At 33.7% G+C, this 27,970-nt stretch overlaps 3 protein-coding genes and 1 pseudogene across 6 annotated transcripts in view; 1 reads left to right on the top strand and 3 right to left on the bottom strand.

Moving 5' to 3' along the window:
- Positions 1 to 1,420: 1,420 nt before the first annotated feature.
- On the bottom strand, positions 1,421 to 15,558 carry LOC141450070 (uncharacterized). The gene is made up of 4 exons (XM_074120106.1): positions 15,402 to 15,558; positions 14,773 to 14,916; positions 2,158 to 2,289; positions 1,421 to 1,667 (listed from the first exon to the last, which is right to left on the bottom strand). Exons 1-4 carry the CDS (start codon positions 15,445 to 15,447, stop codon positions 1,609 to 1,611), a joined length of 381 nt encoding a protein of 126 aa, XP_073976207.1. The 5' UTR covers positions 15,448 to 15,558; the 3' UTR covers positions 1,421 to 1,608.
- Positions 15,559 to 15,680: 122 nt separating this feature from the next.
- On the bottom strand, positions 15,681 to 17,292 carry LOC141450069 (histone-lysine N-methyltransferase SETMAR-like; annotated as a pseudogene).
- Positions 17,293 to 21,738: 4,446 nt separating this feature from the next.
- On the bottom strand, positions 21,739 to 27,300 carry Taf11 (TATA-box binding protein associated factor 11). Its single transcript, XM_074117029.1, has 4 exons — positions 26,610 to 27,300; positions 25,966 to 26,053; positions 23,797 to 23,893; positions 21,739 to 23,171 (listed from the first exon to the last, which is right to left on the bottom strand). Exons 1-4 carry the CDS (start codon positions 26,909 to 26,911, stop codon positions 23,038 to 23,040), a joined length of 621 nt encoding a protein of 206 aa, XP_073973130.1. The 5' UTR covers positions 26,912 to 27,300; the 3' UTR covers positions 21,739 to 23,037.
- Positions 27,301 to 27,351: 51 nt separating this feature from the next.
- trc (Serine/threonine-protein kinase tricornered) overlaps positions 27,352 to 27,970 on the top strand; it is a 150,923-nt gene continuing 150,304 nt past the window's right edge. For 2 of the 4 annotated variants that reach the window (XM_074116989.1, XM_074116990.1), the window contains exon 1: positions 27,352 to 27,488. The gene's annotated coding sequence lies outside the window, so the exon portion shown is untranslated. The other 2 variants (XM_074116992.1, XM_074116991.1) reach the window with 2 other exon arrangements.

The raw sequence follows: 27,970 nt of genomic DNA, 5'->3' as shown, positions 1-27,970 counted from the left end.
TTTTCCCGCCAGCCATTTCTTCATATTGGGGAACAAATAGTAGTCCGAGGGAGCCAAGTCTGGAGAATAGGGGGGATGTGAAACGAGTTGGAACCCTATTTCAATTAATTTTGCGACCACAACTGCTGAGGTGTGAGCTGGTGCGTTGTCGTGATGGAAAAGGACTTTTTTGTGGGCCAATCGTGGGCGTTTTTCTTGCAGCTCGGTTTTCAAACGGTCCAATAACGATGAATAATATGCAACTGTAATAGTTTTACCCTTTTCCAGATAGTCGATGAGGATTATTCCTTGCGAATCCCAAAAGACAGTCGCCATAATCTTTCCGGCCAAAGGAACGGTCTTCGCCTTTTTTGGCGCAGATTCCCCCTTGGTAACCCATTGTTTAGATTGTTCTTTGGTCTCAGGAGTGTAGTGATGTATCCATGTTTCATCCACAGTGACGAAAGGACGCTTAAAGTCCTGCGGATTCTTCTGGAACAGCTGCAAACCGTCCTTGCAACACTTCACACGATTTCGTTTTTGGTCAAGCGTGAGCAATCGCGGCACCCATCTTGCGGATAGCTTTGTCATGTCCAAATGTTGATGCAAAATATTATGTACCCGTTCATTCGAGATGCCCACAGCACTAGCAATCTCACGCACCTTCACTCTTCTGTCATCCATCACCATATCATGGATTTTATCAATGATTTCTGGAGTAGTAACCTCAACAGGGCGTCCAGAACGTTCAGCGTCACTTGTGCCCATATGGCCACTCCGAAAATTTTGAAACCACTTATAAACTGTTCTAATCGAAGGTGCAGAGGTCACCATAATGTTTATCAAGCTTCTCTTTAGTCTCCTGAGGCGTTTTGCCTTTCATAAAGTAGTGTTTAATCAACACACGAAATTCTTTTTCATCCATTTTTTCGCACGGACTTTTCAAACGACCCTCGTAATTCTCCATATCAATATTCTCCACATCAACCTTGCCTTGCTTTTGTTGATGGTTGCTTGAGTCTGAGTATTCCGGAGGTTCTACGGAACGGCTTTTGTCGTGGGTAATGTCCAATATATCGCACTTATGAGATAGAAATGTAGTTCAGATAGAATGGAGAGTTGTACTTTATGATTTGGCCTCGTTAACTTTTTTTCACCATAAATTATGGTTCGAGGATTTGTAGTTGATTCTGGATGGATCGAATTGCACCTGTGGGATCTGAATTTTGTGATAGGATGACTGTATGTCGGCTTATGAAGTGATAAGTTGTAGGGGATGTTCAGGATGATAGAGGGCGTAGTGGGAGTGAATCATTTGAAATCTAAAATTAGACATATCGATAATAATTTCCTAGCCAATTATAGTAAGAGAAAGTTAGAAAATTAGGTGTTTAAATTATTAATTTAAAAAAAATATTCATTTTTTATTAAATGGTAAAAAAAAAAGTAGATTTATTATTTTACAATTCTAGGTAATTGGCACATTATTGGCAAGATAAATCATTGTTCCAATCCTTACAAAAATGTATATACTCTTTGGTCCAGCTTCTTCAACTCCTTTTGTTATTTTATTTTTAAATAAAAATAAGAAAAAAATATCATTTTTCAATCATAACTTATGTACAAACATTATATCACTATACACTCGTGTGGAAACGATCGAACTATTGATCCTGGTAACGGACAGGCTGTAAAATAGAATCATAAAAGAAAACGTTAGTTTTAAAAGAGGATTGACTCTAGAAAGTGCAGTTATCTGCTTACTATAGCGAGTAGGCTATTAAACTCAATAACAAAAAATAAAAAATATATTATATCAATAGATAATATGTATCACAAAATGAAGAGCACTTCCGGAATCTGTCTACACGCTATTATATACTATCATCTCTAATATAAAACTGTGATAAAACATTATGTCATTAAAAAAAATTTAATGATTTAATTTTTTTATATTAATAATTAAATTATTATTATAACTTCAATAAAAATTTATAGTCCTCAAGAAATAAACAGCGATCGGCATTAATATGCAATGCCACACACACACAGTTCATAATCATGATATTGCTTGTAAAATTATTATTCAAAGGGAAATCGCTAAAAACATTACCCACTGCATGTTCGTAACTAAACCTCAGTTAGCTTCAAAACTACCTATAGAAAATTTAAACTTACGATATTCACATCTGCTGCCATAGTAACCGGTTCCCTCGCAACGACATTTGTACATCGACGGCGACATAGGTGTTTGCATACAGATTCCATTATTTGCACATGGTTTTGTACTGCATACATCTGATACTTTACCTATAGTAATCATCATGAAAGATGTTAGTTATGTATGTATTATAATCACTTAAATAAAATGTTCTTAAAACTTGAAATTTAAACTAAAAATAAATAAATAAATAAAACAGATAATTGCACTCACTATTACACTAAGTTCACTTAATAAAATAATTCTGTTTAAAAAAAAATACAATAAATAATTTGTTAAACCAAAATGATCGGCCTAATTATGACTAACTAAAGACAAAAAAAGAGAAAAAAAAGACTAAATATAGCCAATTTCAGTTGTCAATTGATTATAGCCAATTTTTCATTTATTACCTGCCAAAGGCGCCACGGTAGCCGAGAGGTTAGAGGCGAGACCTGCGAAGCTAATATGTATTGTGGTACTGGGTTCGATTCCCGGTCTGTAGGCCTTGGATTTTATTTAATGGTTAATAAAAGAAATTTACAGTAAAGTATGTTAGGCGGTTAAGAGACTAGACCCGCAATGCTAAGATGTATTGTTGGTTTAGTGGGTTCGATTCCCCAGGTTTAGGGCTTAGATTTTATTTAATGGTTAATATGAGAAATTTACAGTAAAGTATGTTAGGCGGTTAAGAAACTAGACCCGCAATGCTAAGATGTATTGTTGGTTTAGTGGGTTCGATTCCCGGTCTGTAGGCCTTGGATTTTATTTAATGGTTAATAAAAGAAATTTACAGTAAAGTATGTTAGGCGGTTAAGAGACTAGACCCGCAATGCTAAGATGTATTGTTGGTTTAGTGGGTTCGATTCCCGGTCTTATGCCTTGGATTTTATTTAATGGTTAATAAAAGAAATTTACAGTAAAGTATGTTAGGCGGTTAAGAAACTAGACCCGCAATGCTAAGATGTATTGTTGGTTTAGTGGGTTCGATTCCCGGTCTGTAGGCCTTGGATTTTATTTAATGATTAATATGAGAAATTTAAGGTAAAGTATGTTTGCTAGTCGCCTCCGTCCACGACACCTAATTGGTAGTTGGACGTTAAGCCCCGCCCGAAAAAATAGGCGATTACTTTACTTTATTACCTGCCAAGCTTTAAATCTCGATTGCCTGGATACCAAATGGTTCAGTACCTAAACAATGAGGACAGAAGGCACTCCAACCTTTAATGTTAACAAGGAGAAAAAAAATTGTAAAAAGTAAAGTAATTGCCTATTTTTTCAGGCGTTCTTTACTTTCAACTACCACAAATTAGGTGTCGTGTACGGAGTCGACTAGCAAACATACTTTACTATAAATTTCTCACATTAAACATTAGAGATAAAATCCAAGGCCTAGACCAGGGGAATCGAGCCCAGTACAACCATACAACCAATAATAATTAGCCTTGCAGGTCTAAAAAACAGGTCTAGCATAAAAAAAAAAAAAAAAAAAAATGTGGAACGCTTCACGATTTTGCGAGTCAACCTTACGCCCGGTATCCTTTCTGAATCGTTCAAATTTTAGGCAAAAAAAAAAAAAACAGTCCCTACGACGCATGGGCTTGGCAGATGATAGCCTTTGTAGGTTCTATCAGGAAGAAAAGGAGAAAACGGCACTGCACGTGTTGTGTCAGTTTGAGGGGCTTGCCTGTGCTAAGGATGTTATTTCTCGGGAAGGAAAAACCAAGACCTCGGAGCTTTACCCAGGAGCCATTCTCCAGAATCAACGTGTCTGATTAAGCGGACGAGGTCTGGAGTGGTGAGCTCTAAAGTTGGGAAACCACAATAGATCCACAGAGGTCGCGCGGTGGTGAAGGCCTTGAGGCCGCCCAAATTTCATCTATTCTATTCTACGTCCCTAGGACGTAAACTTGGTGAAAAAAAGTAATGAAAAATTATGTCTAAAATTGGCAATAATCTTTTTTTTTAGTTTCGGATTAATGGAACAGTCACCAAAAACGATGAACAAATTGTTTTTGCAATATTTTTCTATAATACGAGGGTCGTTTGAAAAGTCCATGCAAAGTCAGAGAGATAGCACTACTGGCGCGTATCGAGGTTATGTTTAGTTAGTAGTATCTCTTGGAAGAACACACACCAAGTTTCAGCCAGTTCGGTCTATTTCTTTGTGTTTGGCATTCGTTTGAATCGAGGAAGTCGAGTGATTTTCAAAAAATGGACGAAAAAGAATTTCGTGTGTTGATTAAACACTACTTTATGAAAAGCAAAACGCCTCAGGAGACTAAAGAGAAGCTTGATAAACATTATGGTGACTCTGCACCTTCGATTAGAACAGTTTATAAGTGGTTTCAAAATTTTCGGAGTGGCCATATGGGCACAAGTGACGTTGAACGTTCTGGACGCCCTGTTGAGGTTACTACTCCAGAAATCATTGATAAAATCCATGATATGGTGATGGATGACAGAAGAGTGAAGGTGCGTGAGATTGCTAGTGCTGTGGGCATCTCGAATGAACGGGTACGTAATATTTTGCATCAACATTTGGACATGACAAAGCTATCCGCAAGATGGGTGCCGCGATTGTTCACGCTTGACCAAAAACGAAATCGTGTGAAGTGTTGTGCAAGGACGGTTTGCAGCTGTTCCAGAAGAATCCGCAGGACTTTAAGCGTCCTTTCGTCACTGTGGATGAAACATGGATACATCACTACACTCCTGAGACCAAAGAACAATCTAAACAATGGGTTACCAAGGGGGAATCTGCGCCAAAAAAAGGCGAAGACCGTTCCTTCGGCCGGAAAGATTATGGCGACTGTCTTTTGGGATTGGCAAGGAATAATCCTCATCGACTATCTGGAAAAGGGTAAAACTATTACTGGTGCATATTATTCATCGTTATTGGACCGTTTGAAAACCGAGCTGCAAGAAAAACGCCCACGATTGGCCTACAAAAAAAGTCCTTTTCCATCACGACAACGCACCAGCTCACACCTTAGCAGTTGTGGTCGCAAAATTAATGGAAATAGGGTTCCAACTCGTTTCACATCCCCCCTTATTCTCCAGACTTGGCTCCCTCGGACTACTATTTGTTCCCCAATATGAAGAAATGGCTGGCGGGAAAAAGATTTTATTCAAACGAGGAGGTGATTGCAGAAACGAATGGCTATTTTTCAGACTTTGACAAATCCTATTATTCGGAAGGGATCAACAAACTAGAGCAGCGTTGGACGAAGTGTATAAGCCTAAAAGGAGACTATGTTGAAAAATAAAAAAGGTTTACCCCCAAAAAATTAAGTAGTTTTTATTTTTGCACGGACTTTTCAAACGACCCTCGTATAATATAAACTTACAATATTAAAAAAAAAAGAATTATCAAAGCAATGGCGACATCTAAGACAAGATTATTGAAGATGAATTACAATAAAATTTTCACAAACAATGTAGTATAAAAACTTAATACATATCTGCAAAATTACGAGAAATCGCTGCTTGTTAAATTGTAAAAAATAAATACTTATTTACAATAAATTATCTGGCCTTGAACTCCACATATAGTTTAACCATAAATTAAAATAATCAATTCTATAAATGTATATATATATATATATATATATATTTTTAATTCTTTTCAACAACAGCAACGTTTGTTATGTTACTGAACTCATCTTTGATTAATCTTAAAAATAATAACTCTAAATAAATTAATTGAAATTATTATTTTTTTAATTTGAATTTAATCAATTATCTTGTAAATCATATAAGAATATGTGACGGTAAGAATTTTTATAATGTTTTCAAGTTTGTAAAAAAAATGAAAAACATCCAAAGCAGCTTGTACTTAGAGACCATCTGTTAAGCACATGTGCCCTAAAACACCCCCACAACCAACCCCTTTCAGTTTAAAATTTTTTTCAGACCTAAAACTCAATAACTTGTTCAGGCTTTGAAGAACTGAAAACTCAATCTAAAATTTGTGAGAATAGACTGATTATAAAAGTTATATTTAGTACTACTTAAATCAAATGGTGATCAACTTAAAATTAATTTAATGGATTGTTTTAAGCATTTAAGTTAACAAAAAATAGTTAGGTAGTTATATAAATAGTTTATTAATAAAGTTTGACTAATTTAAAGAGTTACAATAACAAGAATAACATTTTTAAAGTTTATTGCATAAAAAACTTCAATTCTGAATCTCATATTATGTTCTATTCTTATTCCGTAAATAATCAAGTTTTAGCACATCGTTTTAGTTAATTACTTGAAAGTTAGACATAATTACATTTGATAAGTCTAAGCATATACTTATCAGGCGGGGCTTAACGTCCAACTACCAATTAGACTACCGTGGACGGAGGCGACTAGCAAATATACTTTATTGTAAATTTCTTTTTATTAACCACTAAATAAAATCCAAGGCCTAAGACCAGGGAATCGAACCCAATACCACAATACATATTAGCTTCGCAGGTCTTTCGATAAGTATAAGCATATGCCCTGGGTGGTTAGATTTAGTGTATGTAATTGATTGGGAAGAAGTAAAACTAAGAAGTTACACACTTAGTTACTTATGAAGGTGTTATGAGTAAGAGAAGAGTGTGTGTTCTCAAAATGGAATTAGCCACTTCTTCAGGGATCTTGAGATTCCATCCAGACAATGTAAACACTCAATTTTGTTATACTAATGTTCCCCCCCCCAAAAAAAAACCATAGCATTCATAGGGGCTACAGTATGAGTTAATGAATGTAACTAATTGGGTTCTATATCGAACCCATCATCAATCTTTAGCTCAACCCAATTCAAACCATTGTGTTGACGGATAGATGGCAACTGGTGAATGTTAAGAACGAAACTTCTAAAGCTGTACGCGCTCCCTTGGAGTGAGTAGCTTTTCCTGGTCTAACGAGGTCTTAGGAGGGCGTTGTAAATTTTCCCAGAAAATCTGCATAGTTTCAAGGATAGGGAGATGTATCTTTCCATAGATTGGGAGGGTGTTTAAGACACTCAAGAGTCGTTGCCCCAATCTGCCGGTAGCTCTGTCTGGGACTTCCCTAAAGAGCCTAGGTGCTACCAGTAGTTGAGAAGAGATATATCCTCTTTTCCTAAAACTTTTCTGTACAGTCTGGTTTTCTTAATTATTGCTGATGCAATTAAGAATTAAGATGGTCAGAAAGATGAGAGTGAAAAGTTTTTGTATCGAACTGATATTAAGTCCTTTATGAGTGGATCAGAAAGCTCTTTATTGATGGTGCGATTGGAGACTTAAATATGGTGGGTACATTGGAATGCTTTACAGACCTTCATGATTTGGGTTTTAAGTACACTTTTGTTAACTAGTGTTAGTTTTAATTGACTGTCAAGTAGCCATGCTAGCAAGTACGTATAGTTTCTTTAGTACTTGTCGTTTAAGTCTTGAATTGTATTCATTAAATTTTGCTTCAAATGTTTAATTGACCTTAAAGAAAATATTTTTTTAAGTATCACCACACTAACACAAAATTGTTCTTTAAAGTAGTTTTTTAAGTTGACTAACTATTTTTAAAAACATTTTAAGTCACTGCCTTAAGGGCTTCGTGAAGGTAGGATCAAATATCTGCTGCTTTTGGTTTATTTTATTGCTTTTTTTTTCCTCTCTCTCAAAATTAATTATGAAAGGGTTTATTCTTAAGTAATATAATGTTTACGACTGTCCATTTTTAAAAAGTGCATAGAATTTACGTTATTGAAATTGATCTTTTCTGTAAATTAGAGGGAAGAAGAATTATACTATAGTATTGTATAACCCGACGCTGAAAGGTGAAGGAAATATGATAAAAGAACTATTTAAAATGACGACATTGTTTATTTTGTTAATTGATCTATTATAATTTAAAAAGTCTAGATTTTCAAGGCGTTTTTATTTTTAATTCTTTTTGCAAACAAAAATCAAATACAAAACATTCACAAATGCTATTTGTTTAAAACGACTTCATTTAGTTTTTATAGTTCTTATATCTCCTACCAGGTGTCAGCACTGACAAGGTGTTCAAATAGCATTATTTTTCTTCTGTAATACCTTCTTCTTTATGAACATCAAATCTTTTTTAAAGTTTCATTTTGAATGAAATGATTTTTTGCGTATTGGAAATTAAATTGTAGTATGAATTATTTAGTTAGTAGAACATTTTTTTAAAAAAACTTAATTCTCACAAAAAAAGAATCTGGTGCTAAAATATTCAAATGACTATTTTCTTTTGATGTTTTTTTCACCATTCTAACTCTAAAAAATATTCTTTAAACGTTGAAGTTCAACAAAATCTATTTAATTTTTTCAATTTTCTAAAGCATTCATTGCTGAAATAAGACTTTAGGTGGGAAGCCTTAAACAAGTTTCCCGTTTGAAAATTATTATTAAATTAATAGGAGTAGATGTGCGTACATGAATTTAAAAAAATAATAAAATTGTATTCATATTCAAAATTTTAGCAACATATTTAACTATCCTTAGTAGTGTATAATATAGGGAAGGGATTAGCTATGAAATTAGCATACTGGACTCCCACGCGGAGGTCCCGGGTTCGAATCCAGCAGCTGACCCTTAGATTTTCTCTTCCTAGGAGCTTCTTACAGCTCACTGTCCGGTGATGGACAGTGTTTGTCTGTAACTAGAGAACACTGTCCGGAGGCCGGCAGGGCACTGGAAAAAAACTCCGGGCGCTAATAACCTCAGCTGTTGATGCGCCAAAAAAAAAAAAAAAAAAAAAATATAGGACCGTAGATTACATTGAAACAATACTTAAAAGATAAATCAACCCACTTCTCTCTTTTAGAAGTGCCTCTACATGGAATTTTCCTCGGGAAATGTTTTAAAAGAAAAATTAAAGGTCTATATTATGGCAATGAACGTTTCAAATTTGAAGAAAAGCGCAGGAGGAAAATTCGCGAATAAGAGTAAAGAATAACAGATTCGGGAAGCAAAGAATATTGGCACGAAATGATAAGAGTGTGTTGTGTGAGATTTCTGAGATCGTCCATTGTAGTAGAGAATTCGACATTCACTATGTTTCAGTCATAGAATAGAATAGATTAAATTAGGGCCGGCCTCAAAGCCTACGCCACGGCGACCCCTTTGGATCTATTGTGGGCTTCCCGACTTTAGAGCTCACCCTCCAGACCCCGTCCGCTTAATCAGACTCTTAATTCTGGGTGAGCGACTCCCTGGGCAAGATAATTAAAGATATTCTGTTGTACACAGGTGGTTGAATCTGAAGGTGGAAAAGTTATTTTCTTTTTATATTCTTAATTCTTGATTCGTTTCCAACTTCAGAGATCGTAGACTCATGAGTATTTGGCTGTCGAAAATTGGTGTTTGGGTCCACCAGGTCTTGGATATGGTTGATTTTATTCGTAGAGTTAAGCATATTTTATTCAAGTTTTCTGACTTTTCTTTAAAGCAGTTTTTTTCAGTTGACTAACTATTTTTAAAAACATTTTAAGTCACTGCCTTAAGGGCTTCGTGAAGGTAGGATCAAATATCTGCTGCTTTTGGTTTATTATATTGTTTTTTTTTTTCTCTCTCTCAAAATTAATTATGAAAGGGTTTATTCTTAAATAATATAATGTTTACGACTGTCCATTTTTAAAAAGTGCCTAGAATTTACGTTATTGAAATTGATCTTTTCTGTAAATTAGAGGGAAGAAGAATTATACTATAGTATTGTATAACCCGACGCTGAAAGGTGAAGGAAATATGATAAAAGAACTATTTAAAATGACGACATTGTTTATTTTGTTAATTGATCTATCATAATTTAAAAAGTCTAGATTTTCAAGGCGTTTTTATTTTTAATTCTTTTTGCAAACAAAAATCAAATACAAAACATTCACAAATGCTATTTGTTTAAAACGACTTCATTTAGTTTTTATAGTTCTTATATCTCCTACCAGGTGTCAGCACTGACAAGGTGTTCAAATAGCATTATTTTTCTTCTGTAATACCTTCTTCTTTATGAACATCAAATCTTTTTTAAAGTTTCATTTTGAATGAAATGATTTTTTGCGTATTGGAAATTAAATTGTAGTATGAATTATTTAGTTAGTAGAACATTTTTTTAAAAAAACTTAATTCTCACAAAAAAAGAATCTGGTGCTAAAATATTCAAATGACTATTTTCTTTTGATGTTTTTTTCACCATTCTAACTCTAAAAAATATTCTTTAAACGTTGAAGTTCAACAAAATCTATTTAATTTTTTCAATTTTCTAAAGCATTCATTGCTGAAATAAGACTTTAGGTGGGAAGCCTTAAACAAGTTTCCCGTTTGAAAATTATTATTAAATTAATAGGAGTAGATGTGCGTACATGAATTTAAAAAAATAATAAAATTGTATTCATATTCAAAATTTTAGCAACATATTTAACTATCCTTAGTAGTGTATAATATAGGGAAGGGATTAGCTATGAAATTAGCATACTGGACTCCCACGCGGAGGTCCTGGGTTCGAATCCAGCAGCTGACCCTTAGATTTTCTCTTCCTAGGAGCTTCTTACAGCTCACTGTCCGGTGATGGACAGTGTTTGTCTGTAACTAGAGAACACTGTCCGGAGGCCGGCAGGGCACTGGAAAAAAACTCCGGGCGCTAATAACCTCAGCTGTTGATGCGCCAAAAAAAAAAAAAAAAAAAAATATAGGACCGTAGATTACATTGAAACAATACTTAAAAGATAAATCAACCCACTTCTCTCTTTTAGAAGTGCCTCTACATGGAATTTTCCTCGGGAAATGTTTTAAAAGAAAAATTAAAGGTCTATATTATGGCAATGAACGTTTCAAATTTGAAGAAAAGCGCAGGAGGAAAATTCGCGAATAAGAGTAAAGAATAACAGATTCGGGAAGCAAAGAATATTGGCACGAAATGATAAGAGTGTGTTGTGTGAGATTTCTGAGATCGTCCATTGTAGTAGAGAATTCGACATTCACTATGTTTCAGTCATAGAATAGAATAGATTAAATTAGGGCCGGCCTCAAAGCCTACGCCACGGCGACCCCTTTGGATCTATTGTGGGCTTCCCGACTTTAGAGCTCACCCTCCAGACCCCGTCCGCTTAATCAGACTCTTAATTCTGGGTGAGCGACTCCCTGGGCAAGATAATTAAAGATATTCTGTTGTACACAGGTGGTTGAATCTGAAGGTGGAAAAGTTATTTTCTTTTTATATTCTTAATTCTTGATTCGTTTCCAACTTCAGAGATCGTAGACTCATGAGTATTTGGCTGTCGAAAATTGGTGTTTGGGTCCACCAGGTCTTGGATATGGTTGATTTTATTCGTAGAGTTAAGCATATTTTATTCAAGTTTTCTGACTTTTCTTTAAAGCAGTTTTTTTCAGTTGACTAACTATTTTTAAAAACATTTTAAGTCACTGCCTTAAGGGCTTCGTGAAGGTAGGATCAAATATCTGCTGCTTTTGGTTTATTATATTGTTTTTTTTTTTCTCTCTCTCAAAATTAATTATGAAAGGGTTTATTCTTAAATAATATAATGTTTACGACTGTCCATTTTTAAAAAGTGCCTAGAATTTACGTTATTGAAATTGATCTTTTCTGTAAATTAGAGGGAAGAAGAATTATACTATAGTATTGTATAACCCGACGCTGAAAGGTGAAGGAAATATGATAAAAGAACTATTTAAAATGACGACATTGTTTATTTTGTTAATTGATCTATTATAATTTAAAAAGTCTAGATTTTCAAGGCGTTTTTATTTTTAATTCTTTTTGCAAACAAAAATCAAATACAAAACATTCACAAATGCTATTTGTTTAAAACGACTTCATTTAGTTTTTATAGTTCTTATATCTCCTACCAGGTGTCAGCACTGACAAGGTGTTCAAATAGCATTATTTTTCTTCTGTAATACCTTCTTCTTTATGAACATCAAATCTTTTTTAAAGTTTCATTTTGAATGAAATGATTTTTTGCGTATTGGAAATTAAATTGTAGTATGAATTATTTAGTTAGTAGAACATTTTTTTAAAAAAACTTAATTCTCACAAAAAAAGAATCTGGTGCTAAAATATTCAAATGACTATTTTCTTTTGATGTTTTTTTCACCATTCTAACTCTAAAAAATATTCTTTAAACGTTGAAGTTCAACAAAATCTATTTAATTTTTTCAATTTTCTAAAGCATTCATTGCTGAAATAAGACTTTAGGTGGGAAGCCTTAAACAAGTTTCCCGTTTGAAAATTATTATTAAATTAATAGGAGTAGATGTGCGTACATGAATTTAAAAAAATAATAAAATTGTATTCATATTCAAAATTTTAGCAACATATTTAACTATCCTTAGTAGTGTATAATATAGGGAAGGGATTAGCTATGAAATTAGCATACTGGACTCCCACGCGGAGGTCCTGGGTTCGAATCCAGCAGCTGACCCTTAGATTTTCTCTTCCTAGGAGCTTCTTACAGCTCACTGTCCGGTGATGGACAGTGTTTGTCTGTAACTAGAGAACACTGTCCGGAGGCCGGCAGGGCACTGGAAAAAAACTCCGGGCGCTAATAACCTCAGCTGTTGATGCGCCAAAAAAAAAAAAAAAAAAAAATATAGGACCGTAGATTACATTGAAACAATACTTAAAAGATAAATCAACCCACTTCTCTCTTTTAGAAGTGCCTCTACATGGAATTTTCCTCGGGAAATGTTTTAAAAGAAAAATTAAAGGTCTATATTATGGCAATGAACGTTTCAAATTTGAAGAAAAGCGCAGGAGGAAAATTCGCGAATAAGAGTAAAGAATAACAGATTCGGGAAGCAAAGAATATTGGCACGAAATGATAAGAGTGTGTTGTGTGAGATTTCTGAGATCGTCCATTGTAGTAGAGAATTCGACATTCACTATGTTTCAGTCATAGAATAGAATAGATTAAATTAGGGCCGGCCTCAAAGCCTACGCCACGGCGACCCCTTTGGATCTATTGTGGGCTTCCCGACTTTAGAGCTCACCCTCCAGACCCCGTCCGCTTAATCAGACTCTTAATTCTGGGTGAGCGACTCCCTGGGCAAGATAATTAAAGATATTCTGTTGTACACAGGTGGTTGAATCTGAAGGTGGAAAAGTTATTTTCTTTTTATATTCTTAATTCTTGATTCGTTTCCAACTTCAGAGATCGTAGACTCATGAGTATTTGGCTGTCGAAAATTGGTGTTTGGGTCCACCAGGTCTTGGATATGGTTGATTTTATTCGTAGAGTTAAGCATATTTTATTCAAGTTTTCTGACTTTTCTTTAAAGCAGTTTTTTTCAGTTGACTAACTATTTTTAAAAACATTTTATGTCACTGCCTTAAGGGCTTCGTGAAGGTAGGATCAAATATCTGCTGCTTTTGGTTTATTATACTGTTTTTTTTTTTTGTTTTTTGCAGTTTGTAGTAGAGAATTCGACATTCACTATGTTTCAGTCATAGAATAGAATAGATTAAATTAGGGCCGGCCTCAAAGCCTACGCCACTGCGACCCCTTTGGATCTATTGTGGGCTCCCCCGACTTTAGAGCTCACCCTCCAGACCCCGTCCGCTTAATCAGACTCTTAATTCTGGGTGAGCGACTCCCTGGGCAAGATAATTAAAGATATTCTGTTGTACACAGGTGGTTGAATCTGAAGGTGGAAAAGTTATTTTCTTTTTATATTCTTAATTCTTGATTCGTTTCCAACTTCAGAGATCGTAGACTCATGAGTATTTGGCTGTCGAAAATTGGTGTTTGGGTCCACCAGGTCTTGGATATGGTTGATTTTATTCGTAGAGTTAAGCATATTTTATTCAAGTTTTCTGACTTTTCTTTAAAGCAGTTTTTTTCAGTTGACTAACTATTTTTAAAAACATTTTATGTCACTGCCTTAAGGGCTTCATGAAGGTAGGATCAAATATCTGCTGCTTTTGGTTTATTATACTGTTTTTTTTTTTGTTTTTTGCAGTTTGTAGTAGAGAATTCGACATTCACTATGTTTCAGTCATAGAATAGAATAGATTAAATTAGGGCCGGCCTCAAAGCCTACGCCACTGCGACCCCTTTGGATCTATTGTGGGCTCCCCCGACTTTAGAGCTCACCCTCCAGACCCCAATCCGTTTAATCAGACTCTTAATTCTGGGAGAGCGACTCCCTGGGCAAAGAGCTCACCAGGCCTTGGTTTTTTTTACCTCCACCGAGGAGTCACATCCTTAGCCCGGACAAGCCCCTCACACTGACTTCAGTCATACTCTAGACTAAAGTCAATAAACCTCTAATGATGGATGAAAATCTGAACAAAACAAAAAAAAAAAATTGCTTGCAACAACGGGATAAAATCAACGATTTTTGACGAACTCTTAATAAGTCTATCACTCTGCTTCTTTTTATTGAAATGTAGAACCAATGAATTATTTACCAAAATTTCTCGAACCTTTTAAAAACCAATTATTGACCAAAGAAGATGGACAAATACCATCAAGCTATGGCAGATAAAATGATTAATGATATCAGCTAACGGATCCAAAGGTCTAAATCTAATATAATGATTAATATTTAAAATTAAACTTTCAATTTTTCTGATTTATTCGTTAAATTTTTTACCTTTCAAATTATTTCTGCATTCTTCACGACTCCTGTATCTGTATTCAGATCTACATCCAATTCCGCAGATACATTGTCTTTGTTGTATCTTACATCCTCTTACTACTTGATCCAAATCACATCCATCGCATGCCATGTACATTACTGAAATTAATTCATTTTTAATTAAAAAAAAGAAAAAAAGAATCATTGAACAAAAAACTTTTTCTTATAAGTACTAAAATAGTAAATTTTTGATTTTTTAGAAACTTATTTAGAATAAGAAATAAATAAAAATTATCAAAGAGTCATATTAGAAAGCAAAGTGTCTCCCTCTACAGGAAACAGCCGGTTATCTCTTATCTTTTTTTTTAGTTTCAAAGATAATAATTTCATTGTGACCAAAAAGAACCAAAAAGATAATCAACTAAGATGCAGTTGCCTATCATTATGTCCCCCACTCTACCATGTATATTGACAAAATTATTTAAAAAGGGCAAAAACTAATCGTTCCAACATTTATCAAGAGAGCAGGAGCCGAGGGAAATTGAAAATATCTTGTTCCAAGATGCTGGACAAACAAAAAAAAAAAAAAAAAAAGATGAAATAAATAAATAAATTTAAGGAGGAAAAAATTTGTATAAACTTACAAGAAGAGAAAATAAGAAATACTAATATTGGCTGCGAACCGGGCATTGTGGCATCCACTCTAGGACTGTTTATTCCATTACAAGATAAAACACATGAAACGTTTCCCCCACTAAGAGAGGCGGGTCACTGAACGACTCCAACTATCACCTCGAAAAAGAAGTAAAAAAAAAAATTACACTCATCTAGAAAAGAGGAAGAGAGAGAGAGGGTGAGAGAGAAAACCCTTAAGAATCGTTTTTTTCACATATCACAAAACCTGCGTTTGAATTTTTTTGTTTATTTTCTAGAATACTATTTTGTTTAAAGACAATCTGTACGTGTACTGTAATTGACTGGCAATTCCATTCTAAATACTGTTATTTGAACAGCACAAATATTTGTTTTAAGATATCAGTCTTCCCCCAAATAAGTTTTTTTTTAAAAAAAAAAAAAAATCAAGGATTAGGGAATATTTGAATATCCCTACTCCAAAAGGGATCTTGTTGGATTAAATTTTGTAGGGACTATTTAGGGAATGGGCTCTTAACTTAACTCTTTGGGGCTAGATTGGTTAAAAACTGTCCCACCTTTTGTTTAGCTTTTGCTGCATGGTAAGATATATTGGGTTGGTGCAAAAATAATGCAGGTTTTTATATGCCAAAAAAAAAATTATTATAATTTGTATAAAACTAAGATTATTTATTCAAAATATGTTCCATCATTATCAACACATAGTTGCCAACGTGTCAGAAGCATTCTTATTCCAGTTTCTAAAAAATCTTTATTTAAACTCTCAATAAACTCGCGGAAGGCATTTTCGGTTTCACATCGGTCCCTAAGATTTTTTTCCTCTTAAGAAGTTGTCCAAATGTCTAAATAAGTGGAAGTCCGTCGGCGAGAGATCGGGGGAGTATGGAGGGTGCGGAAGTGTTTCATATTTCAATTCCTGAAGTTTCCTGAGAGTTGGCATTGCGATATGTGGCCTGGCGTTATCGTGAAAAAGAATTGGTCCTTTCCGATTCACCAATGCTGGACAAAGATTTTGCAATTTCCTATGCATTTTGTCAATTTCTTGACAATATGTTTCAGCCATGATTGTTTCGCCAGTATTTAGGAAGCTGTAATGAATAACACCCTGCAGTAGACCACCACACTGTCACCATTACTTTTTTCGGGTGCAGGCTTGGTTTCGCGAAATGTTTTGGTGCTTCATCCTTGTCCAGCCACTGGCCTGACCGTCTCCTGTTGTCGTATTGGATCCATTTTTCATCACATGTCACGATTCGATTAAGAAATGGTTCATTTTGGTAGCGCAACAGAAGAGAATTGCAAATTTCAAAACGCCGATGTTTTTGGCTCTGGGTCAATTCGTGGGGTACCCACGTGTCGAGCTTTTTAACTTTACCAATTTGTTCGAGATGGCGAACGACTGTTGAGTGGTCAACACTAACTTCTCTCGCAAAGTCCCGAGTGGTTTTGCGAGGGTTATCTTCCACCAATGCCCTAAGATGGTCGTGATCAACAACAGAGGGCCTACCGCGACCTTCCTTGTCTTCGATATCAAAATCTCCAACACGAAATTTTTGGAACCATCGCTGCACTGTACATTCACTGATGCTTCCTTCACCCCAAACAACATTGATGTTACGCGCAGTTTGAGCCGCACTTCGACCAAGTTTGAACTCGTAAAAATAAATTTGACGAAAATCTTGTTTTGACATGGTGAATATCGGAGGTCTTAACTCATACAAAATGGAACACAAACTAAACTGATATTTGAGGAAAAACAACATTAATAAACATTGTTTATAATCCATTACCTAGACTGGAGGATTATCTTTGTTTACTTGGCAAGCAGAAGTAAACAAAAGATGAAAGTTCAAAAACCTGCATTATTTTTGCACCAACCCAATATTTTAACCCACCTCGAAAAGTTGAAGTTATTCATACATACAGCTTAATATGTTATTTAAAGTTGTTCATTCAGTTGGCAGTGCTATGCACCTAAATGCGAAAATAAGTGAAATAATTTTTATATTTATTATAAACTTGACCGAGATAGTAAAAAAAAATGGTGGCACCGCATACTGTTCTATTAAATTGGATGCAGCTGTTGTTAATTCATATACTGTTTATAAAAAATTGGGTCAAAACATGGAACTTAAAACATTTCAAGGAACAGTGCGCTGAAGGACAGTGCTGTATTTTCTGCAAAGTTCCGCTTTGTTTTGGTCAAAAAGTTGTGTTTGAATGAACATCATATAAAGCATTAGTTGCATAGTGGTATTATACAATACCAGAGTCCCACACTAAAAAAGGACTATTGAAATGGTATTAATTTTTTCTTTTCTTTTTTTCTTATTTCGAGAGTGATGATTATTTGAGAGGGATGATTACATTTATAAAATAATGGAAATGAATGTTTATTTCCATTTTTTTATAATAAAAGAAATTCTGTGCAACTAGGGCTTTTATCCCTAGTTTAAAATCGTGTGCCACAAAGAATTAAACCAATTCAAGGAGCCCAAGTAAAAGTATATTATCCTGTAAAATATGGGCTAGTAAAACATGTACAGCTAAGGTGATAAATATAATTACTGTGCATTTTTTTTTTGGTGAATGAATCAATAGGATGAAAAATTAATGCCAGTTTCAGTCATTATAGACTTTATTATGCTGAGCTTTCTCGACCTAGGGACTAGGGTCATCTTCAGGGCTAATTTACAAACAATATATGGTATTACATCCTTAGAATGATGTAATACCGTGTATTGTAAATTAGCTCTGAAGATTACTTAGTCCCTAGGTCGAAAGCTCAGCATAATAAAGTTTATAATGACTGAAACTGGTTGTTGGATTAAATTTTGTAGGGACTATTTAGGGAATGGGGTTCTTAACTTAAACCAATTCAAGGAGCCCCAGTAAAAGTATATCCTGTAAAAATATGGGCAAGTAAAACATGTACAGCTAAAGTGATAAATATAATTATTGTTCATTAATTTTGGAGACTGAATAATAGTTTCAATAAGATGAAAAAAAAAAATTAATGCTAGAATCTAGCTCTGATTCTGGCTTCATTATTTAATATATCCTTTAGGACATGGGATTTTGCCGGACAAGCTAAAAACGAGTTTTCTACTAAAAACTTTATGGAACAAGCACTTCATCCCTTTGTTCGCTTTGCAACCTCACACAGCAGGAGGAGGACATCTTATCACTTCATTGCAATCTGTCCAATCCTAAAAGAGTATCGCGTGAAGTGGTTGAAAAAGGCTGTATTTACACGGGAAGAGTTAATAAACTATTTAAATGGTGCTGATTACAAAGCACTAATCAATTATTGTAGAAACGGCCTGGCAGTACAGGTATTTCCTAGTTCAAGAATATAATTATTAATCTTTAATGTAGTGTAATCCCTATACGTTTCCCTTCATTAGTATTTCATTGCTTTTATTTATAAATGTAATATTTATTTTTGTTCGTTAAGTATTGAAATGTGTCCATATAAAATATTAAGTCAGAAATACTATCTTGGAATTTGTATGCAATTATTAATTTATTTTTATTATTATTGCCAGCTCCCTCTGATGGTTTATAAAACCAAGAATATTATCTTTATGTTGTCAGTGATTGTTTTGTTTTTATTTCTTTCTAAATTGGCTTAATAAAGATATTATTATTATTATTAATATTATCATTGTTAAATTTTCACGTGCCAACATACAATACTAGACAAAAACAAGTGTTTTCTAAAGTATGCCATGTTACCAGGCCACGATTTACCAATAGGCTAACTAGGCTTCAGCCTAAGGCCTCAAGAACAAGAGGGGCCTACATTCAAATTGTTAGCAAAATTAAAATTACACTATTCTAAAAACTGTGAACACTAAAACACTGAACCGAAAATAAGGAGAAATTCTACGCATATGAGTAATAAACAAACATAAAAAGTAATTTACAAACTTAAAAATTGGAGGTGAAAGGGGCCTCATAAGTGGACTAGCCTAGGGCTTCTTTTCATCTAAATTCTGCCCTGCCAGTATCAGTCATTATAAACTTTATTATGTCAAGTTTTCTCGACCTAGGGACTAGGGTCATCTTCAGAGCTAATTTACAATATACTGTTTTTTTACATCATTCTAATGATTTATCTAATGATGTTATACCGTATATTTGTAAATTAGCCCTGAAGATGACCCTAGACCCTAGGTCGAGAAAGCTCGGCATAATAAAGTTTATAATAGACTGAAACTGGTTGTTGGATCAAAATTTTGTAGGGACTATTTAGGGAATGGGGTTCTTAACTTAAACCAATTCAAGGAGCCCCAGTAAAAGTATATCCTGTAAAAATATGGGCAAGTAAAACATGTAGACATAAGGTCATAAATAAAATTATTCGCTATCTCCTTGTCCCTTATATCCCGAATAATCGAATACACAGACAAGTGAATGGCCATTATTCTTACAACAAATTATTCGTCAGAATCTTCTTAATAGTGTTTACCAGACTTCCATCATACCATTGATAACCCTTAATGGCCGCCGACAAAGTAGACGTTTACTATGAATTAATTATCCCTTATCTTGTGAACCCCTAGCTCGTAACGTCTAAGATTGTTTTTTTTAATCATTTTTCATGTATTTTAATAATTGTTCGTCTATGTCGTAAAAAAAAAAATTAGAAGCCATTGAAAGCACCCAAAGTTCACTTTGTAAAAGCCACTTTTTCGAATTCTGGAAAACTTAAAACGGTTTTTTTCTGGATAGAACACTTTACCGAAAATTTTACATGTTTGCCGTTTCTTTTTTTACTCAATAAGAAAAAGTAAAAGCAATTGAAAACATAATTTTCTAGTAAAATCTAATAATAATAGAAAACCTGGGAAAACAAATTTACAGTTCAACACTTATCCCACAAACAAATATCTGATTCTACCTTAATTTAGGTTGCGAGAATTTGAATATTACAAGAGCTTTTGACGTTGAAAACTTCAGTACTTCGATTATATTAGATATTGAAAAATGCTATTGTAATTTCTACCCTCTAGCTTGCTTAGAAGTTAAAGCTATTCTTCCTGGAAGATGCTTGCAATTTAAGAAATAAAGATATAGCCAATATCTTCTTTCAAGTAAACGATTGCAAACAGAAAATAGATAACTTGATATAAAGACACCCCTAATTACACCACCTTCTTTGCAATAAATATCCTGGGTATGTAGACTTTGAAACTATTTTCCTTTAGAATCACGGAACTCAATAATCTATTAGCAGATACACCAATTGTTCATCTCTACTCTCAATCTGTTTATGCTAAGCTTTTTAATTCCGTTGATATTTTTTTTTTGGAAATGTCTACGTGTTTTTCGTGGAGTAATTTCCCAACTGACATTGGGTGCAACCTCGAAATCCCCTTTTTCGTCCTTATTAGTACTTTCCAGAATAAAGTTAAAAGGGTCCCCCCAAATCCGTTCGTTGGTATTCCATATTTATATTGTACGCATTTGTACTTTTGTTAGTCACATTTGTGTAAATTTGTTCATTTCTTACCTTATTTCCTTCTTGGTTGGTGCTTACCTGAGTCAGTTTCATAGCTACCTTCATATCCGGTTCGCCCAACATGCTTCTTACTGGTAGAGACCAATCCGCTGTTATTCCCTTTACGTTTTCCAGTCATGTTTACCATCTTCATGACTGACTTATTAGGAATAATTGTGATTTTTATAGATATTTTTGAATTTCCATAAATCGCTTTTGTTGTAAAACTTAGCTGCTTTTTACCAATGCTATCCATTTACCAGTAGGAAAAGAGAAGTGGCTATTTAAGGGAGAAATAGCAATAAGTGGGTTGATAGCACGCTGTATCCCTTTGTGTTACAAAGAAATTTTGTGTGCAGATTTTTTAAAAAAAGAAGAGATTTTCATACCTTAGTTTTCTCTTAAGTCTCTTTATTTACAATAATTCATGCATCTAAAGAATGAAAAATAAGTACAAATAAGAAGCAAACAACAATAGGAATAAGAAAAATTATTTATCGGAGTTAAAATCTGGCAAAATTTAATTTTATCCCACTTGTTTTGGCTGATAAAGTATACAATAAAATTCCAGCAGTAATCAGGAACTAAAAAGTCACAATTTAAAGAATAATAGTAATGACTTTTTAATAGAAAATAGTAACTACAATATTAATTGAAATTGAAGAAAACAAGTGGAAAGAATCATACTTCAAACTAGACTAAAGTTATTTGAATTTATAAAAAATTTACTATTATACCAAAGTTCTTTATGTTATATTGACGTGGCATTATATTTTAAACAATGTAAATGTGCAAAAATAAATAAATAAATAACACAAGAAAACGGTAGTTCGAAATTGGTAACTTTATTTGTGCTTACTGCGTCATTACAATCGACTCTAAACTCATTACACTTGACTCTAAATCTTTTCTCCTTAACTTTTTGATGGCAACCAGATTTTTTTAAAAAAAATATCCGGATGATTGATGATTCGGATAGTTTCCAGATGGACATAAGAGTGATTTCGCGAAATGCCCATTTTGTCCTAGTTGAAAGTTTTCCATCATTACGTGAAAAGACCTCCTGGCTCCTCATGCCTATTACATCACGCTGTACTCTTAGATTTTCGGTGTTCATGATGTCTCTTACTCTTATTGCCAAATAAAACAGTAAATAAATGAACTCCAAATAAGCTAAGTAATTAATAATTAGTAATAAGGACGTGCGTGCCTTCTTTCTCATGGTTAAGACGCTATACGGAGCACTCAACGCAGGGGAATAATTAGTAATATAGTAACTACGAACAATTATTTCTTTTTCACCGCTGCATTTCCACTTTGATTCTTGAAGAATATAATCGTTGAACTGCAGCACCCTCATTCAACATTCGCAGTAGCAATGGAGCTATTGTTTTATGTCAGCTTTAAGTGCGCACTACATTATTTTCTACCTTACAAATTATTTTTCAGCATGACATTCATCTTCAGCTTTTTTTTAATGCCGCCATTGGAAGCGCTTTTGGTTTGAACCACAGTGTTGGAAGTACCAAAGTAAATGGGCCCATCTAAGAGATGCAAAGAAGAATTGAATCTAGTTAGAGATAATTGAACTAATTTCTCCTCCTTCAAAGCAGATCTGAAGAGTAAGAGATTTCGAGAGTAGCTATAAAACATATTCTTAACGAGAAGAATACAAATCTTATAACTACAGCTAATAACTGTTTCCCTCAAAGCGGCTTAACTAATCGGCTAGATTTGTCCAAAAGCTTATTGCCGAGTAGGAAGATGGCACCTAAACCAGATTAAAAAATGCAACTTCATATTTAACTTTAAATTTGAGTCATGCAGACCGTTGCGCAGGTAGACAGACACACAGTAAAAGAATAACAGAAATCTCCTATCACAAACTGCATTTTACAAAACACAGCATTTTAAAATAAACAAGAAAAAAGTACAGAAATAAAAAATTTTGAAACTTACAAAAATAGGACCTATATTTGGCAAAAAAGAAACGAAAAAAGTATATACATTATTTAAAAACAGGAATCATTTGATAAACCTCTTGGATACATCGCAGTATTAATTAATATACCTAAAAAAATGTATATGTAAACAATTTTTTGAAAACATTTTCCTTATGTTTAAAGCCTAAAAAACGGTCGACGAGCTCTACTATTTGGTATAACTCCACGTGCACGAAGTTTACGAACTGCTTCGCGCAGATGTTTGGGCTGCAATGGTCCTGTATCTCCCTGTCGTTCCATGACATCCAAGGCTGTAAAAATAATAAGACGAAATGAATTAGGAATATAATTTGACAAAGAAATATCTAAACTCTAAAGAATATTGTGGTCACCAGTGAAATTAGGGCGATTCTACAGTAGGGAGAGTTGTTTTTTTTTTTTTTTTAGCTGATTTTTCGGCCAAGTAGAGATATTTCATCTGGTAATGAAAGGGTAAGCCGCGATTCTCAGCTTTCACGCCCCAGCTATGGATAGGATCAGAGAAATGTTAGCCAACCTTTCCGCGTGTCTCTCTCTCAGCTCCGCAAACTTACTTTCTTTTTCCGCAAATGTGGCAAACAAGTTTCGCGTGTCCCGGACTGTTTTAGAAAAATGTGCAAATACTTGTTTTCTGAGACAATAAGAGACCTGTTATCTTCTCTCTCTAAACTTAATGTAATACTTAATGTGTACAACTAACCTGATTTCTCTATCCTCAAAAAGCATTTTTTATAACTTTCTACCTCTTGAGATATACATACAAAGTTTTGTATTTTTTTTTTTTATTGTTTAATATGATCATTACTAAAATAATTATTAATATAAACTTATAAGACTTCTTAAAAGTAATACATTACTACCTCTATAGATTGTTGTACCTAGTAAACTTATATTTACCTTCTTCAATAACTTCTCCCACAAATACTTTGGCAATACCCGACATTGCTATTACAACATTTGCCGATATAGAGGTCCCTGTTAACGTTTGCATAAGCTAAAAAGAGAAAAAAACAAAAAATATATAAATTTTGCACAAAAAAATGTAATTAATAAATTCAGGTTTCAAGGTTTGATTTCCGTTGATGCATCAACCATAAGTTCTCTTTTGACTGAATCTAAGCGAACATAGCCACAGTTCAGATTTGTCAAGGAGCAGAAACAGTTGGAATCACGTACTGAGAAAAGATTTGTCGATTGCAATCAAATATGCATTCAACTACAAAATTGAAAACAATAATGCTCAATATTTTCTTAAATACATAAAATCGTTTATGGCAACAATAATTTTTAATAAAATTCTCTCTAGCTCACTAAAATTTGACTACTAGGACTGCCTTCTAAAGAAAATTAAAGGTCCATCAGAGGCAGGGTATCTTGTCACACGACAACCCATTCTTCTTGTAGAGCAAAACGGAGGGTAACATGCGCTTCTTGGGGTGCGTTCCACTTGGCGACCACAACGACCACGACCACGACCGCGATTTTGGCCGTTCCACTTGCTTGTGGGCGTTGCGATCGAAAACCCAAGTGGAACGGACTGTGGGCGTTTTAACCGTTCATGTAAACATTACATATGGCGGCTTCGAAAATAAGTTAGAAGCTTGAAGAGGTTATTTATTAATTTAAACCCCATTTATAAGCAGTTATAATAAACTTTATTAATTATTGGTAAAGTTGACTTATATTAAAAGAATATATATAATTCAATTTTTTATATTGCATTTTGGAGTATTTATAAAATTTACGTTTAAATAAAATTAAAGTGTCTTTTGTGGCAACAGTTGGATATTTATTAATAATGCTTTAGAAAGTTCTTTATCTAGTTCCGATGAAGAGTGGAATGCAATTTTACAAAATCGCAATGATAAAAAGCGAAAACTTAGGCCACGTATTATTAGCTATCAGAGTAATTGATCTTTATTCAAATGAAGAATTTAAAAGTTATTTCAGGTAAATGATTTTGTGTTATTCAGTGATTTAGTATGTAAAGGGATAAGTAATTATTTATTTATTTATTTATTTTTTGTAGACTTTCGAGAAACACATTCTATTATTTACATGAAATAGTACTTTCATTTACATGAGATAATTTTTTCGGTCGCCATATTTTGTTTTAAAAATTGCGCCAACTCTGAACGCCCACTTCGACCCAGCTTTTAAGGTGGGGCGTTGTGGTCGTTGTGTGGGCGAAAATAATGACGTCATTAGTGACGTTTTCGCCACGACAACAACGACCGCGGTCGCCAAGTGGAACGCCTGAAAGTATGTTTTGGTCGTTGTGGTCGCCAAGTGGAACGCATCCTTGGTGGGATGATGCTGAGTAACATTAGAACTGTTTCTAAAGAAACTTTTTCAACATATTGCGCCATTTTACAATGAACAAATCCAGCAATTTTATTACAAAAATATGTGTTATTTCCGTTGATGCATCAACCATGAGTTCTCTTTTGACTGAATCTACGCGAACATAGCCACAGTTCAGATTTGTCAAGGAGCAGAAACAGTTGGAATCACGTACTGAGAAAAGATTTGTCGATTGCAATCAAATATGCATTCAACTACAAAATTGAAAACACTCTCTTTGGTATTAGCATTTTTACAATCAGAATTTAGCCGTCTAAAAGTGTGAGCAACTGTGGTATAATGTTTTGTTTAATTAGATTTTACCTAAACAGAAATTTAACCGTATCAAGTAGTAGGTAATCAATTATTAAATGTCCTTCATCTTCTGTTGTTTTTAAGGAGTTATTTCAATCTAAACTTAGCAAGAGTCAAAACGGCTAAAACGTATCCTCAGACAGGAGGGAAACCGTACGCAATGCTAGACCCACTTTGCTACAATAATAAATAACATCAACAGAGTCTAAAATTCATTGCTGTCCGAATAAATCGAGCAACAACCGCAAGAGAAAAGATCCAAAGCCTGTTCCGACAAAAGATCTAGGTACCTCACAATTTAAATAATCTGTCATAAGATGTATGGGTGTTTCCAATTTCGTTCATTTTTTCACACATTAAGATTCATTTATTCTAATCAAAGTTTTACTTCTGCTTACTATTACTTACCCTTTTAATAGCTGCTTTTGGAAAAGCTGACCTTCTATACATTTCATAATGATTTAATTGGTCTTCAGTGAAATTTGACACCAGCACTCTGGAAAATAGGACACAAATCATATTATCTGATTATAAAAAAAGTTTTAAATTCTCAATTTTACACTTTTAATTCCTATTTCTTGAATTTCAAGCTTGATTGCGTAAAATTAATGCTTTGGATTCTCGTAATTGGAAAAAATCCAAAGGGTACGTTTCATTTGATTTCATATTATTGTTTAGTCACTCAGATAGAAAAGCTATTTATTGTGTATTCAGTTACAATTCAACATTAAAATGCATTTTGTGTAAATGGGGAAATAATTTAAAATCGATGTATTAAACAGTCCGAATTTATAAGCCATGTTTGGTAACTCCCGACATTTTGTAAACATTATTTGCTTTCTTTAAAGCGATAAAATGAAGTACAAAGTAAAGCAAATCAAGCCAAAATAAAATTAAAAATCACATAGTTCTATGATAGATATGATTTCATATCTTTCAGTTTATTAGCAAACATTTTCACGTTTCTAAGATAAAGCACTCAACAACTAAATAAGCTTCTGAAGAATGGCACAATAAAAGTATTAGAGTTGGTGAAAATAAATAGTACTTACTGCATTTTTTCTCTTTCTTCTTCCTCAATTTCTTTCTTACTTTTAATCTCCTTCTTTTTATCTTTAGAATTCCGTCTACTGTTTGATCGTTTCCAATCATGTCCTTTAGGTTCTGGTTGATTATTTAGACTTTCTTCAAGCTCAAACTTCAATCTATCCATACTTGGCTTAGATTCATCATCAATGTTACCAGCATCAAATGAATCGTATTCACTAGGTTCTTCATTTTTAACTAATGAATTGCTTTCATCATTATTGCTTATTTTACTTACTGTGTCATCTTTGTAGAATAAGTTATCCATTGTTGAATTTTTGTTTTTTAAAGAACATAAACATCAACTTGCTTTTATGTAGACTGTAACTTTTATAACCTTCGCTTTTAAAACCTTCCAGATTAAATTAGAGCTCTCACAATGGGGGTTTTTAATTTGTTCAAATTCAGATTATCGAGGAACTATTTTTTAATGGAAACTTTGATTGTGGCAAGTAAGATTCCAAAATTTTTTATGTTTTCAGGATATTACAAATTAAACAGGTTGTGTAGAATTTTCATAAAATCATATCAAATATATGGCATACTTCATTTAAAATATATAATATACTTTATTCATTAACACTAGAAAATTATAGCTGTAAAAGTTTAAGATAACATATAAAAATCTGTGATCATTTTAAGGGCAGGTTAACTAAATCAAAGAAATCCTAGTAGTCCGCGCTTTTGCCTAGAGGTCAGTAGTGTCGGCGAAAAACAGCTGACTTTAATTTAAAATTACTATAACCCCACGCATGCTCTGATGGTCGATAACGCTAGGTTTTTTTCTTAAAGTAGAAACTGTCCTCGACGCAATTCCAAATCAATAATTTTTCTATTATATTGTAGTAAGTGCGGTTTATTTTTAATACTTAAGTGTAGTTTTTTAAAAAGAAATTCTAGCTACTGAACTAAATAAGATAAAAAAACAAAATTGTAGACTGCTTTGAGTTCTTTCTGAACTAGTTTTTCTTGAGACAATTCAGTGAAAGGAGTTCAGTATTTTTTTTTTATTTTTTATTCTTTCACTTACAATTTTAAGATTTTAAATTATTCTAAAGGGGGAAAAATTATCATCCATATTCATAATCCTCTGTTACTGTCCTTTTTGTCATTTGTATTTCTATTTTTAATAAACAAACAGTCCTATTGTTGAAACAAATATATTTGTGGAACGGATAGTTGTGTGAGGCCATTTGTGATTTGTGTTCTTCCTTTCTTCCAATTAAAGTGGATACAATAATCACGATAGGGTCAAGGTAAATTAATTTTGGTAATCCCTTTTTTTTTAAAAAAAAAAAAGAAATTGATTTTTGTTTTTGCTTTTATT

The sequence above is a fragment of the Rhodnius prolixus genome, unplaced genomic scaffold (assembly GCF_049639745.1).
Source record: "Rhodnius prolixus isolate KJV_2025 unplaced genomic scaffold, Rpr scaffold_2, whole genome shotgun sequence".
In the NCBI taxonomy this organism is placed as follows: domain Eukaryota; kingdom Metazoa; phylum Arthropoda; class Insecta; order Hemiptera; family Reduviidae; genus Rhodnius; species Rhodnius prolixus.
The sequence above is the reverse complement of the archived record's forward strand: the minus strand, read 5'-3'. Positions and strand labels throughout refer to the sequence as shown.

Coding starts and splice junctions, on each gene's coding strand:
- Taf11 (XM_074117029.1), bottom strand. CDS start 26,911: ATGGATAACTTATTCTACAAAGATGACACAGTAAGTAAAATAAGCAAT. Junction 23,894..25,965: donor CAAAAGCAGCTATTAAAAGG/GTAAGTAATAGT, acceptor TTCTCTTTTTAG/CTTATGCAAACGTTAACAGG. Junction 23,172..23,796: donor GGGAGAAGTTATTGAAGAAG/GTAAATATAAGT, acceptor TTATTTTTACAG/CCTTGGATGTCATGGAACGA.
- LOC141450070 (XM_074120106.1), bottom strand. CDS start 15,447: ATGCCCGGTTCGCAGCCAATATTAGTATTTCTTATTTTCTCTTCTT. Junction 14,917..15,401: donor ATTTCTTATTTTCTCTTCTT/GTAAGTTTATAC, acceptor AATTAATTTCAG/TAATGTACATGGCATGCGAT. Junction 1,668..2,157: donor TGGCAGCAGATGTGAATATC/GTAAGTTTAAAT, acceptor TCTATTTTACAG/CCTGTCCGTTACCAGGATCA.